At 35.6% G+C, this 14929-nt stretch overlaps 2 protein-coding genes across 3 annotated transcripts in view; both read left to right on the forward strand.

The window, feature by feature from the left end:
* The first annotated feature begins 452 nt into the window (after window positions 1–452).
* Window positions 453–6210, forward strand: LOC107783606 (putative DNA glycosylase At3g47830). Of its 2 annotated transcripts, none has more exons than XM_016604588.2 (4): window positions 453–993; window positions 1427–1627; window positions 3737–3793; window positions 3872–6210. In XM_016604588.2, the coding sequence occupies exons 1-4, from the start codon at window positions 571–573 to the stop codon at window positions 4094–4096; spliced, it is 906 nt and encodes a 301-aa protein (XP_016460074.1). In that variant the 5' UTR covers window positions 453–570; the 3' UTR covers window positions 4097–6210. The 2 variants fall into 2 exon arrangements, with proteins under 2 accessions (XP_016460074.1, XP_016460073.1); XM_016604587.2 differs by having other exon boundaries at window positions 455–993; window positions 3863–6210.
* A 954-nt stretch (window positions 6211–7164) lies between these two features.
* Window positions 7165–14929, forward strand: part of LOC107783605 (alpha-mannosidase I MNS5) — a 37107-nt gene continuing 29342 nt past the window's right edge. Inside the window, exons 1-6 of the mRNA XM_075251638.1 lie at window positions 7165–7307; window positions 7573–7615; window positions 7736–7801; window positions 7903–7964; window positions 8050–8149; window positions 8367–8549. Of these exons, the coding sequence (XP_075107739.1) occupies window positions 7264–7307; window positions 7573–7615; window positions 7736–7801; window positions 7903–7964; window positions 8050–8149; window positions 8367–8549 (498 nt within the window). The 5' untranslated portion in view covers window positions 7165–7263. The remainder of the gene's footprint in view (window positions 7308–7572; window positions 7616–7735; window positions 7802–7902; window positions 7965–8049; window positions 8150–8366; window positions 8550–14929) is intronic.

A 14929-nucleotide genomic window follows, 5' to 3' on the forward strand; every position in this document is an offset into this window, starting at 1 on the left:
ACAGTGCCCCTGTAATGCCACCTCTTTCATCACCAACTAGGCATCCTAAGCAAACATTCAATTTGGAGACTTTGGCAAAAGAATCAATGTCCTTTAAACATCCCTTTCTTTGCTGCTTCAAGCCCAACTCAGGTTCAGCGTTTTACTCCTCCCACTATACCTTAGTATAATGAATCTGACACATCCACCATTGACTCAGGCCAGTGGATCAGCTTTCAAAAGTATGCTACCAATGTTTCTATGCAGTTTGACGTGCACCGGGGAAATTGATAGTGATCCATTCGTTAGGTAGAAAGAGCGAGAGATTTTAGGATATGAAAAGTTATACATAATTTAATTAAAAAGGTAAGATTTTAAAATAAATTATACTAAAAGTAATTTTATTAAAATAATTGTAAAAAATATAAATAAATCTTTAAATGGTTGTATTCTACATAAATTCCTCCATAAAAAAATTACCCATCCATGTTACTGTTTCTAACATGGAAGTGATTGTATAATTGAAACAATTACATTTCGGCAAATCGATTGAATAGCACTGGGCCTATCATAGGGTTCATTACCGAAGAAATGACCAAACTGACAAAGGCGCAAAAAAGCCGAAAGAGGAAAAAATCCGAAGACCAATGTTCACCTTCTCCATGTTCGTCTGCAAAATCATCGAAAACGGCTCAAGTCACCACTGCTTCCTCCAATGGCAGTGAGCCATTCCCCGATTTCCCTCGGCCTACGCCGGACGAATGCCGAACTGTGAGGGATGATCTCTTGGCCGTCCATGGTTTCCCCAAAGAATTTATCAAGTACCGCAAGCAAAGATCACTCAATCATGATAATGACATTGGAGATGAAGATGATGATGTTAGTGGTACTGAGTCTTGTAAACGGAGTGTACTGGACGGTCTAATAAGCACCATTTTGTCGCAGAACACCACTGAAGCTAACTCTCAGAGGGCTTTTGCTTCCCTCAAATCCTCTTTTCCAACCTGGGAATCTGTAAGCTTTTTTCAAATTAAGTTACTCCATTAATTCAATTTCTTCGTACATGCTTGCTTTATGATGGCTAAGGGTTTGATTAACCAAAGACGGTATTTTTATTTTAAGTTTAATAGGGTAACTCTTAAACCCCTTCTGAGGTGCTTTTCCTCTATTTTAGGATTTTACGTTACTTACATTTTATGTTGGCTCATAGCATTTTACCTGATCTGACATTGCTAGTGTAGATACTGGCCGATTCATTATGTTTTTATATGGTGCTTTATTTTAGTACTAGCTTTTTTTGTACTATCGCTCTCTATATTGCTTAAACCAAGAATGATCATGTATTTCCTTGACTACTCTATAATCGATTTATTGTGCATTGATGAAATGGATAAACTTTGGCACTTCGGACCAACTTATTTATTGAATTTTATCTTCAAATGCTTAGGTTCTAGCTGCTGATGCAAAGCTTGTTGAAGATGCCATAAGATGTGGAGGTTTAGCGCCCACCAAAACTTCTTGTATCAAGGGAATATTGAGTTCATTGTTTCAGAAAAAAGGAAATCTGTGCTTGGAGTACTTGAGAGAACTATCCATAGAGGAAATAAAAAGGGAACTCTCTTGTTTCAGAGGGATTGGCCCCAAAACGGTAACTTGTGCTCAGTTTTGTTTTAAATATTGCTTGGGGAATCGTGGACCGTGTTTAAGGCTAATATGAGTTGAGCTTGGAGTTTGGATATTAATATGCCTATTTAAGTGTTATTTTTTGGTATACTTGTCTCTTAGAGATCTGGCAAGTTCCTATTGCATATTAATTGAACAACCATGCATGGATTCATAACATTTTCATATTTCTTCTCTTCATGTTGATAACTAGACAGCGGCACCTTTGTAAATAGAAAATAAGGACGTTGTTCCTCTTTGTTATTAGCCCTCATCAGAACTGTAGAAACTTACTACTAGATTCTGTTGTATTACAAGAAAATATGGAAACTTAATTATTTTTAATCAATAAAAATGCCTTTACAGTGTATTCCTACACTATTTAAGATACCCTACTTCTGCTCTGTTCTCTTCATGGTACCTCAGAAAATGCAATTGCTTCCAAGCTTTCTGATGCCAATGCTTTGTCCACCCTCTACTGCATGTCTGGGTTGATCACCATGCTTCAAAGTATAGACTTTCTTTTTTCAGCGTGAGGGTGGTGTTGGACTATTTTTTGGTGCCTCCAAGGAAAAAGAAAATTTCTCCTTGTCTCTGCTCATAAGAGTAAATAAGTGGTAGAGAATTCTCGATCACACTTCTTTTTCTTGCTATATTTGTTTACAATCTTGTCCCATCCTACCATGAGGGACGGGAGTGACATGGGCAGAGTGGGGTGGAAGTCCTATAGACTATCATAACTTTGGTGAACCTCCACTTTCTTTCAATCCCTTAAACCTTTCGAGCCAAGTTCGAGCATCAAATGGTGAATTTTACAGGATTTCTTTCAGTTTGACATGAGAAATATGCTCTAAACAACTATCTCCCCCTGCTCTTGGAATTTGAAGTTAGAACCCCCCTTAGGCCTTAGCAAGCCTTTTCATTGTTAGTAATATCTGATGGAGTATTTGTTCAAAAAAAGAAAATATATCTGGAGTACTTATAAAAGGAAAATGAACAATTAATATCTAGTGGAGTCTCCATTAGGTCATAGAGCTTCCTAGTGCTTAGAATAAGTGTAGTGCCAGTATGAGTAGTACCAAACCAGACATGACTTGACTTTTGTGTCTGAAGCGAAAACTTGAAATTTCAAAATTTTGGGGGACTTGCAAGAATTGAGCATGTTATGGATCTCAATTAAATTGTTTTTATGCTTAAATTAGAAACAAAAAAGGAAAAAGAAAAGATAACATTGTAAGAAAGAGAATAAGATTCTTACTCTGTGACAGGAAAATGCAAAATTACATTGCAAGAATTTGCTAGATATTAAGAAAGAATCTATATAGAGCTACATATTATACTAGTTCTAAGAGTCCAACTCTTTTTGATATTGTATCAAAATGTACCATTCATTATCGAACATAGTCTATTTTTTTGGGGCTAAAGTATGTTGCAAAGAGCAGCATATTAAGCACGATTGAGGGAGCAAAGAAGTGATGAAAAGAAGAATACTTCCGAATGATAGGTGGAATTGTCGAGGTACCCGCAAGCAGGCCCGTACACCTCCTTGTTAAAAGAGACAGAAGCAGAATACTTGACCAAATGACCTGGAACTAGTAGAGCCAAGGAAGATCACGGGTAAAGAAGAAGAGCGAGAGGGAGAGGGAACAGAAGAAGAGAACCTGAAGCAGATGAGAGCATTGGCAAAACTTAGTGTTGATTTGGTTTCCAAGTCTAGTCACACGTCCCCAGTGCATGGAAGATATGTTTGTCTGAAATGGAGGACATATGTGCTGTTACCTTTTAAAAATTATTAGCAGGTATCCGTGTCCCAAAAACTTATAAGACGGCAGATTAGAAAATGCTTCAGACAAGTGGCAAAGGTTTGCCCAGAGCGTCCATGTCCTAAAAATGTCTGACTCCCATGCGCGACTTTAAAAATGTTGGTCGTGCTTACCATTGATGGGGAAAAAATGAAGTTATCTGAAAGATGGCATGAAAAAAAAAGGCGTATGCTAATGGTGGTGTTTGCAAACTGAAAGATCTTATCACCGGCAACCTTTCTAATTGGTCTTTTACCAGCTGCTGTGATTCTAACAATATGCAATGGATGCAGGTGGCATGTGTCTTGATGTTCCATCTTCAGCAAGATGATTTTCCAGTGGACACACATGTGAGTTTCACTTTAAAGGACTTATTTGCCTGTTCAAAGTATTCGCCTAACATTCAAAACTTACTACAGATTTTTCAGATTGCAAAGACTCTTCGTTGGGTACCCGCTGCAGCTGATGTAAAAAAGACATATCTTCATCTGAATCGGCGAATTCCAGATGAACTAAAGTTTGACCTTAATTGTCTCATTTATACCCATGGTAAGGTCTGTAGGGAATGCTCGGGAAAAGGTTCTGACAAACCCAAAAAGGAACACTGTGACAAACTTTGCCCATTACTGCGCCAAAGTTCTAATGCAATATGAAACCAAATTATGAACTCTATGCATCTATTCATGTACATGAGGTTTTTGTTTTTTTTTCTTTGTTCTCTTTTATGACCTCTGAACTCTATGCATCTATTCGCGTACATGATGTTTTTGCATTCTTTTTTGTACATGATCTCTTCACATTTGGTGCTGCATTTGGGTCCTGTGCACAAAGATTAAATAGGAAATCAATTACTTCATGTCTTTGGACCACTTCTTAGAGAAAACAGGTCACATCTCTCTATTTTCACTAGCGATTTGTAATGCATCTACGCCTGGTATATGCTTAATTATATCCTCTGGTCATTCTGCTTTTGTTGTGCTTTTCACCCCCCCCCCAAACCCCTCCCTATTGAGGAATAAAACTTTTTGTAAATTGAGTGAGAAGAATGAAATGGGGCTTGAGATGATTGTTGATAAGCACCAAATAAAAATGTGGTATTACAACACATTCCATTAGGCTTCTGAAATGGCAAAAAAGCTCCAAAGATGTGGTCCATTGAGCCAACTTGGGCAGATGGAACAAAAAGCTTTAGCTGGCTAATGCTAATACATGCCAATGACTTGCTTTAGCTGTAAATCTATTTTTCTAGGTGCTGGATACAAATTTATTATGCTCAAACCAGATATGCTCAGATCTAATTGGTGACCTTGATTAAAAGATTTGCTCCTCTCATTATCCACTTCTGAATTTATTTTATTTTGCTTGTAACCAAGAAGTAATTTCTTATGCTTTTGACAGGAAATAATAACTGTATTATAGTAGAAATTTAAATTTCTCAATCTTAAATTATGCAGCTTACCAGCTGTGGTGCTGGTTTCTTTTTTGAGGATGTGGTCCACATCTTGTACAAGTCTATAAAATCGTCGATTATCAAGTTCGCTACCTTTTGGTGCAAGTTTTGTGCTGCTAAGTTACTTTAAGAGGTGATATTTCTGAGTGAAATACGGATTTCCTTCGCGAGATTAACTAATGACATGTCTAGGAAAAAAAAAAAACAGAAAGAATAACTAATGGCATGTACTGGAAAATAAAGATAAAATGGAAAAAGTCCTAATTGAGTAATGCGCTAGGGCTCCTTGTTCTGACTTTATGTGAACCTTTTCATTATATAATGATTTAGTTGGATATAATGTTGGATATGCATGAGTGTGACATCTTCTTTTGGTGGTTCTACTATAATATATAGTGCATCTCCTATAAATGTAGCATTCCAAAACATTTGGCATGCCGGGAACTTTTCAGTCCAATGGATGAGGCAGTGTACCAAAAATCTACCAACTATAATCTCCTTTCAACCGGAAGGAATGGAACAGATATTATCTGTTGCAAAACTAGTGCTTCAGATTAAAAGCTTAGAATATTTGGCTTTGAGTTAAATCCTTGTTTGAAGGATAGCATTTGTTCAAGATCTGAAAGACACGAGAGTGTAAGCTCCTTAGAAACATTTATGGATGAACGACCAAAGGAAAAAACTTCCATCTGTATGAATTCCTCTGGTATAGTTCTTCCCAACCCAAACGAGAACCTCCGAAACTTGAGTGTCTCAGCTGTCATGGAGCTTAAATATGAGTGCCACTTCTGTTTGAAAAAGTTTTCAAACTCACGGGCACTTGGAGGTCACCAAAATGCCCATAGAAGAGAGAGGCTGAAGAAGAAAAGGATGGATCTTGAAGCAAAAAGGGCAAGTAGCTCCATGTTCTACCTTAATGCTTTAATCAGAAACAATGGAGTTATGTACCCTTACTCTTATGTTCCCACCATTGTTTACGGAAGTTCACTTATCAGTTTCAGCTCTGTATATCACTGTCAGAACGGCACTCATTCCCCATGTTTTACTGTTGCTAGTTCTTCAGGTGAACTATACTTGCAGAATAGCTCTTTTATCGCGATTCAGGGTGGTGAGTCTAGAGGGAGATATCCCTTGTCCCTTGTCATCGTGCCCTCTACTTCCTGAGCGTTAAGTAGTTTGCTGGAAAGTTGCTGTCATCTAAAAGTGGTGTGCTAATATCCTTTGAATATGCTCTTGTTTTATCAGACAAGGATATAGCAGCTCGTTGTACTAACACTACATTTTTCTTATTTTGAATATATCCTGTTTTGGATTTAATATATTCTTAATTACTACTCTATGTTTACGCTTCGGGACCACCGCTAAAATAAAAGTTCAAGAAAACCCTTAGACAACATCGAACTTTCCTTTTACGAATTTTTAAATTAAAAGAATGCGAGGTTGGCTTTAATTGAAAAAGGAGCAGCTAGCACTATGGCTAACATAATACTTCAGATGGAAATTTACGTGGCTTAAATATGTAGCTGTATTAGCTTAGGTTTTGCCTCAGAAAGTAATTGTATTTAGTGTTTACATGTATTTTGACTGAATTTATGTAAGTATTTTGATTTAGTAAAAGCAACTTGTCTCGTACTAATTCGAGATCAACTACTAATTTAGTAATATCTATAATATAATACTGAGGCGTAAGCTTTAGTGTGTTAGTAGGCATGGGACGCTAGTTTATATAAGGCATGAAGCATAAGTTCAACGAAAGTTTTATTTAAAAATATACAATAACAATATATCTACATGAAATATACTATTATAGAACAAAAATATGAGAAACCTAGAAGTCATAGTCAAATAGTTTTAAAAATGTTATAAATAGAAAATTCAAGGCACAACATGTATAATATAGAAAATTTGTGTATTAGCATGTATATTTAACGCACGAGATAGACCATTAGAGATGTGGTCGTACGAATATTGGATAATAAGACCTTACATACTGATTTTGATTAATAGATTACTTAAAAAGGCATAGAATAACCCACAATTTATTATAGTGAGGAGTCATAGGAGGTTGAATCTCTTGGAAATTATTAGGATTAGACAAGAAAGGGAACAAAATAACTGCGTGATATGGCGGCTTGTGATTGGGCTCTCCAACGAAGCAATGCTGACAAGGAATTTTGAATACATCACAACAGATCCAAGATCTACTGCACTTTCAACCCCCTCGTCCCTCGCTTCTCAATACCCATCTTCTTCTCCAATTTTCCCTCCATTAATTTTCGACCAGCGGTGGCAATATGGATTCTTCTCTATCTTGTCATCTCTCCCTCCATATTTATCATCTGTTTGTCACAACAACACTCCACCAATCTTATGGCAGATAAAAGGAAGCGCATGAGCGATAGAGTTCGCGAAATGTAAGTCTAAACTTGTCTCAATCGCCTATCTTTCATTAATATCAATTAAAGATGTGATTTCCTTTACAAAAAAACTTGAAAAGGCTTTTGATGAATATATAGTCTAAAGTTTAATTTCCTCGCAAATTATACATGATGTAGCTATAAATGCTCGTTTTCATATTCCGTTGTCATTTACGAGCCTACAAGAGAGGAGGAAAGTACAATTAACATAATTTTCTTGTTAACATGCTACATTATTAAATAACGTTTTCTGGTGTGGCAGGTTTTACCATGCTTATGATAACTACATGATGTATGCTTTTCCGGTGAGACAAACCTCTGCATTTACTTTTCCTGTTTTACATTCCATCTGCTACTGTTGAATCAGCATCCAGAAGCTACCAACTCAAGTTACTAACTTTTTGGCTGTCTAATTTTTGTTGCAGCATGATGAGCTGAAACCTCTGACCAACACCTACACAGATTCTCTAAGTGAACTTGGAAATTTGAAGGTAAGAGTATGCCTTAACTTTAAAAGAATTCTCATTGAAGAAAACAAGCCTTATTTATTACTAATAGTATGAAATGGTTTACCATGTGTCGCCATATTTAGCTTGAACATCTGCCACAACAGTACAATGGGTCTGCTCTTACCCTAATTGAATCACTCTCCAGGTAGGTTACACTTGTTGTTCTTCTTGCAACTCAGAACCAATTATGTATCATTTTTATTTTGCCCATTTATCTTTTTTTCTTCCAGCCTCGCAATCTTGGGTAACTACACTGAGTTTGAAAAGGCTATTCTTTGGCTATCCGAAAATCTATCATTTGATGTTGATGCAAGGATAAATCTGTTTGAGGTAATACATATATTGTAACATTTACATTTCTTTGTATGGTCTAATTGGGTGATTGTGCTTGCCTTGTGTATCTTCAATTTTTTGGCGCAATTAATACTTTTGATAACCACGTTTAAGTAGTATTTCCAAGCACTCAATCAAGGAGGATATGTGCTTTGGCTCACGTTTTATTCAAGTCACTTAATAATTTTTCTCTTTTCCTGACCACCAATTGTAGTGCAACATAAGAGTTCTTGGAGGACTTGTTTCTGCTCATATTCTTGCCACTGATTCTACGAACAGGTTGGTTCAAGGAACTTATAAGAATCAACTCCTTGACCTGGCTGAGGATTTGGGACAACGCTTTCTACCTGCTTTCAATACTCCAACCGGATTACCTTATGCTTGGATCAACTTAAAGGTACATATCATCAATCTTACTGCTTTCTTGTTTGGTAATTCTTATCACAATGTATGCAAGAGATACTCACAGAGAGGTACTTCCGGACAAAATAAATAGAAAGCAAGGAAATGCTTGATGGAAATAAATCAGTTGAAGAGATATTCAAGTTAGTCTATGCTTTTACTTGAAGGTCAAGAGATAACCTTGTAGATTACCATTTTAGCAACACATTCTTTATTATGACAGCTGTCTTACCAAGGAAGGAAACAATAGTACAAAATGTAGGATTGCATATAGATGTTCGTAACACGCAGCCGAAGACAATAACAATCCTAGGTATATCTTTTCGTGTTTAAAATTTATTTACATGTCAAAGATTGAATCTAAGACGTACCTGGTGAATAGAGTCTTGTTTCAAAATTTCTTCGATAGTGCGAAGACTCTATGCGTATCCACACCGAGACCGATCCTTGCTATCAACTCTTTGATCAATGAAATCGCTAACAAATTGGATGAAGAATACCATGCTGAAGTTTTTTCTCATAAACCTTCAGTGTAGTAGTAATCGGACAAGAAACTATTTTTCTTGTCAAAGACGTTTCTCTCGCCTTTTGGATTTTGTGAAGACAATCTCTACTGCTTCTAGTTGAATAATATCTATATATATATATATATATAACCATAGCCTTATTTCCTTTTATGTTAAGGAAAAGGCTAATGACGGTGACTTCACGTAGCTAAGCCCAAAGTTCTTAAAATTGGGCATGTACAATTTTCTTATAAAATTGCAAATCCCATTCCTAATGGGAATCAGATGAAAGCCACGTCCAACATATATACATAGTATATATGTATTGATAACTATTTTAGATAATAATTAACCAAGAGATATAATTCAATATACTATTCTAAATATTAAAATCCAATTTGCTTACAATATTCATTAAATTCTGTGTGCCAGCAAAGAATATAATAATATTTCATCCGTATTAATAACTAACTTTATTTGACTAATTAAATTATTTAATTTAATTATCAAATAAAATAATTAATCCTTTAGCAAAGATTAGAACACTCGTTAGTGTGCGACCCCACAGGTTCAATACTAAACCTGTAGTAAATTGATCGCATCAATATACTAATCAAGGGTGGCGTCTAGCAACACTCAACGATCGGATAGAATGAAGTATATAATTTACTCTCAAGAATCAGTAGAAGAATAATGTAGTAATTCCTTCTGTCCTTATAGCTCCGGGTCACCCTAGGATATGATTCAACTGTCAAATCCTAATAGGCGACCAACTATGTGTTCATATCAAATATAATCGACTATTGAATGACCTAATAAACTCTTTTCTTCTTTCATTTAATTGCTATGGCCAAGGTCTTAATTTGGTCGTTTACAATTCATGACAACATGGAGCTTAAACTCATTACCAAGAGTTGACTGACTCCATTTTGATCAGTCACTAATTCTACAAGTATTTAATCGTACCCAATATCCTTTCAGCTATCGCCCTAGGGCCATAGGTGTCTAGTATCAAAACATAGTAAATAACTTGTCAATTACTATGACGATCTCAGGTCAAAGGAAACTTTTACATCACATTCTTCAAGAGAATATCCTATTGACAATTTATGGTAATTTTTACCATTAGGAATTATTCAATGAGTCGGTTCAATGATCATATCTCTATATGCATCATCTATCTATATGATTTAGTTGGTGAGATCAACTAATCTTTATCCAATAAACACGATCACATAAATATTGATCTAATCAGATTACTAATGTCCAAATTAATAACCCTATGATCAAGAACAAATTTAGATTAAATTATAATCTCCATCACAATATCAAGTCTCAAAATTTAATCAAGGACCTTATCAAGTTAATCAAACAATTAATAATAACTATGATGAAAGAATATCAGATGCAATATGTTTTTATATCAAATAACGTTCACAAAAATATGTTCAAATCATCAAATATGAGATTGGATCTAGGGCATATCTACTATATCCCTAACAATCTCCCACTTGTTTTAGAGCCAATCGCTATTGTACTCCATTCCCAATTTTCACTTGTGTTTGTCAAACTCCTTTGCACCAAGAGCTTTAGTGAATGGGTCTGGAGTATTTTCCTTTCCATCAACCTTTTGAATCTAGACGTCTCCACGTTCAATGATTTCTCTTATCAAGTGATACCTTCGCATGACGTGTTTGGATTTTTGGTGTGATTTTGGTTCTTTTACTAGAGCAATGGCTCCAGTATTGTCACACAACAATGGAACCGCACCTTCTATTGAAGGAACCACACCAAGTTCAGTTAAGAACTTTTTCACCCATACAGCTTCCTTAGCAGCTAGTGATATATTCTGCTTGAGTAACTGAATCAGTTACTGTAGCTTGTTTGGAGCTTTTCCAACTCACTGCACCACCATTTAAGGTGAATACATAACCAGAAATAGATTTGCTATTATCTCTATATGAAGAGAAACTTGCATCAGTATAACCTTCAAGTTTCAATTCAGAATCTCCATATATGAGGAATTGATATTTAGTCCTTCTTAAGTACTTAAGAATGGTCTCCACCACCTTCCAATGTTCCTCACCAAGATTTGCCTGATATCGGCTAGTCACTCCTAGTGCATAAGCCACATCAGGACGTGTACATGTCATGGTATGCATGATAGCTCCCACTGCACTAGCGTATGGGATCCTACTTATGTGTTCTCTCTCCTTAGGTGTTTTAGGACAATCCTCCCTACTAAGAGTAATTCTACCGACAGGCTCTTTTGGAATTATCCATGCTATACCTCTTTAAGATGGTATCAATGTACAAAGACCGGGAAAGTACAAGCAGCTTCCTCGATCTATCTCTATAGATCTTTATTCCCAAAATATAAGCTGCTTCTCCCAAGTCTTTCATGGAGAACTGTTCAGATAGCCAAATCTTGGTACTTTGCAATGCCGGTATATCATTCCCTATGAGTAATATATCATCAACATACAGTACTAAGAGTATAATTATGCTCCCACTAACCTTTTTGTACACACAAGGCTCTTCTTCGCATCTAACAAAATTGAACTTTTCAATTGTCTTGTTAAATCGAATATTCCAACTTCGAGAATCTTGCTTTACTCCATAAATGGATTTTTGTAGCTTGCAAATTTTATTATGATCAAACGGAGATGTGAAACCTTCAGGTTGTGTCATGTACACATCCTCTTCTAGCTCACTATAAAGGAAAGCTGTTTTCACATCCATTTGCCATATTTCATAATCATAGTATGCTGCTATAGCAAGCAAAATTTGAATTTATTTGAGCATTGCCACGGGAGAGAAAGTCTTGTCATAGTCGACTCCTTCTTTCTGACGATATCCCTTGACAACAAGACGAGCTTTGTAGGTCTCTACCTTTTTGTCTGCTTCAATCTTTTTCTTAAAAACCCATTTACAACCTATAGGTTTTATATCCTTTGAAGGTTCAACTAAAGTCCATACTTTATTTTCCTTCATGGATTCCATTTCGGATTCCATAGCCTTTTGCCATCTCTCATAGTCAGAACTTTGTATAGCCTCTTCATAGGTCTTAGGGTCATTATCAAATGATGATCAACCTCATTTGATACATCATCTTGTACCATTAGATTTAATCTAGTTGGTACATGACGTTCTCGTGTAGACCTTCTAAGAGGTGCTTGTACAACTTGTTCACCTTGTGCTGGATTTGGTTGTTGTTCAATTTGGTTTGTAACTGGTTTATTAACCTGTTCTTGAACTACATTTAGTTCTTGAACTTCAACCGTTGAAGATGGAAACTTCCTTGTCAACTTCAAAACATCCAATAAAGGTTGTTCAACTTGTGTCTCATGATCTTGATTTTGTGTTGATTCATTAGTTTCTTGAACTTCATCAAGTTCTATTTCTCCACTATAATTTCCTTCCAAAAGAAATTCTCTTTCCAAAAAGGGTGCTCCTCTAGCCACAAACACTTTATGGTCAGAAGGGTGATAGAAATAATATCCCATTGTTTCTTTGGAATAACCAATGAACCTATACTTCTGAGATCTTAAGTCAAGTTTATCAGACTGCAGTCTCTTAACATAAGCTGGACAACCCCAAACTTTAATATGTTTAAGGTTAGGCTTACGTCCTTTCCATATCTCATATGGTGTTGTAGAGACTGACTTAGTGAGAACTTTATTAAGTATGTTGCTGCTTGCAAAGCATATCTCCATAAATTTATTGGAAGAACAGTGAACCTCATCATAGATCTCAGCATATCTAATAAGGTTCGATTTCTCCTTTCAGATACACCATTGTGTTGTGTTCCTGGAGGTGTCCACTGTGAGAGAATCCCATTCTCTTTGAGATACCTAGTAAAATCTTCACTAAGATATTCTCCACCTCTATCAGACCTTAGTACTTTGATACTTTTACTAGTTTGTTTCTCAACTTCAGTACGGAACCTTTTGAACATTTCAAAAGATTCAGATTTGTGTTTCATAAGATACACAAATCCATATCTTGACATATCATAAGTGAAGGTGATGAAGTTAGAATATCCACCTCTAGCTTGAATTTTCATGGATCCACAAACATCTGTATGAATTAGTCCCAATAATTCAGAAGCTCTTTCTCCACTTTCAGTAAATTGAGATTTGGTCATTTTTCCTTTGAGACAAGATTCACAAGTTGGATATGATTCAAATCATACTTGTCAAAGTACCCTTCCTTGTACAACTTGTTAATTCTTTTCTCTCCAATATGACCAAGCCTACGATGCTAAAGGTATGTATGATTTACTTGATCATCTCTTTTTCTCTTAAGACTAGAAACATGCATAATCGAATTTGCATTCACATTAGGTAAGAAATAAACATCATGTTGGAGATAGCCATTCACATATAAATCATCACCATAATAAATAGAGCAAATACCATTGCCTATGTTAATGCGAAACCCACGCTTGTCCAACATAGAAACTGAAATTATGTTCGAAACAAATTTAGGAACATAATAACAATCATCCATCATAAGTACTTTGCCCGAAGACATTATTAAAGAAGTTGATCCTACAGCTATGACTACAACTTTTGCACTATTTCCAACTTGTAGATTAACTTCTGCTTTCTTCAACCTTCTACTTATCTTGAACCCTTGTAACCTATTGCAGATGTTATAACCACTGCCAGTATCTAATACCCACAATGAAGAATTAGTAGTAGCTAAAGAAACCTTGAAAACATTTTTCATTATTGTCTCACTTTGTTTCTTATCCTTTAGAGTTGCAAGATACTCCTTGCAGTTCCTCTTCCAATGTCCTTTCTTCTTACAGTGAAAACATTCAGCATCATATATTGATTGCAAGATCAAATCTTCAGAAAGCTCTTTACCAAGCTTGTACCCCAACTTCTCAAGTTTTTCGGTAAGATCAATCACATGATTGTCGTGGGGTCCAATTGGAGAGTTTCCAATGTCCAGCTGTGTATCAACCATCTTCTTAAGATATTCAATGATTGCAGTTGGATTCATTTTCTGATGTTTCCTTTGGAGTTTCGAACTCATAGTAGCGAGAATGATGTGTTTAATAGCAAGGCATTCTTCCAAGTATTTCTGATAAACCTTGGTGCCTTCAACATCATTCTCTGGTGGGACTATCTTTGCTGGCTTATCGATCACATCAATGAGCTTTTCATTCATTAGAACAATTCTCAAATTTCTATACCAGTCATCAAAGTTTGGTCCTACCAACTTGTTGGTCCCAAGTATTTTACACAGTGATATCTTTATTTCTGTTAGTGGAGTAAAGAAATCATGCAACAATATGTATGAGCCATTTGGAAGTCAAATCGTTTCTCACATATATTTTAAAGGTACGTACTCTTACCAATTGTATCCCCGTACAATTTCCTTAAATAGCTCTATGTCAAATAATCCCTTGGTAGTTAGGTCGATCCTATTGGCATAGTTGAGTTCAACCATCATGATAGCAAAGAACTTATTAAATTTTATACTCCCCGGGTACTCCAGGCGTCTAGTTTAAAATTAAATAATTCTTTCAATCCATGCATCTAATGCAATAAATAATTTTTACATATTCTCAAACTATAAGTCTCATGATTGTCAGGCCGCTCCTTATAAACAAGAAATAAATAAAATTATTTATTTTGATGGATAGCTTTACAATGAATTATCTTATAGTTTATTATTTAAGAACTCAAATTTTAGTAAGAGGGAATTGTTACTAAAACAACTTTTAGCATGTGATTTTAGTTCAAGTTGTCTACATGCTTTGTCCTAATTTAATTTACATCACATGTAATAAATAATTCAAAATTATGTAATGAACAAGCACGTGACATAAAAACGAAATTCAACATTCTTCTAA

This window comes from Nicotiana tabacum, chromosome 4 (genome assembly GCF_000715075.1).
Source record: "Nicotiana tabacum cultivar K326 chromosome 4, ASM71507v2, whole genome shotgun sequence".
NCBI lineage: Eukaryota > Viridiplantae > Streptophyta > Magnoliopsida > Solanales > Solanaceae > Nicotiana > Nicotiana tabacum.

Excerpts from the sequence above, each read along its gene's own strand:
- LOC107783606 (XM_016604587.2), top strand. The coding sequence starts at position 571 with ATGACCAAACTGACAAAGGCGCAAAAAAGCCGAAAGAGGAAAAAATCC. Across the intron at positions 1,628-3,736 it reads GAGGGATTGGCCCCAAAACG|GTGGCATGTGTCTTGATGTT; the intron begins GTAACTTGTGCT and ends CAATGGATGCAG. Across the intron at positions 3,794-3,862 it reads ATTTTCCAGTGGACACACAT|ATTTTTCAGATTGCAAAGAC; the intron begins GTGAGTTTCACT and ends AACTTACTACAG.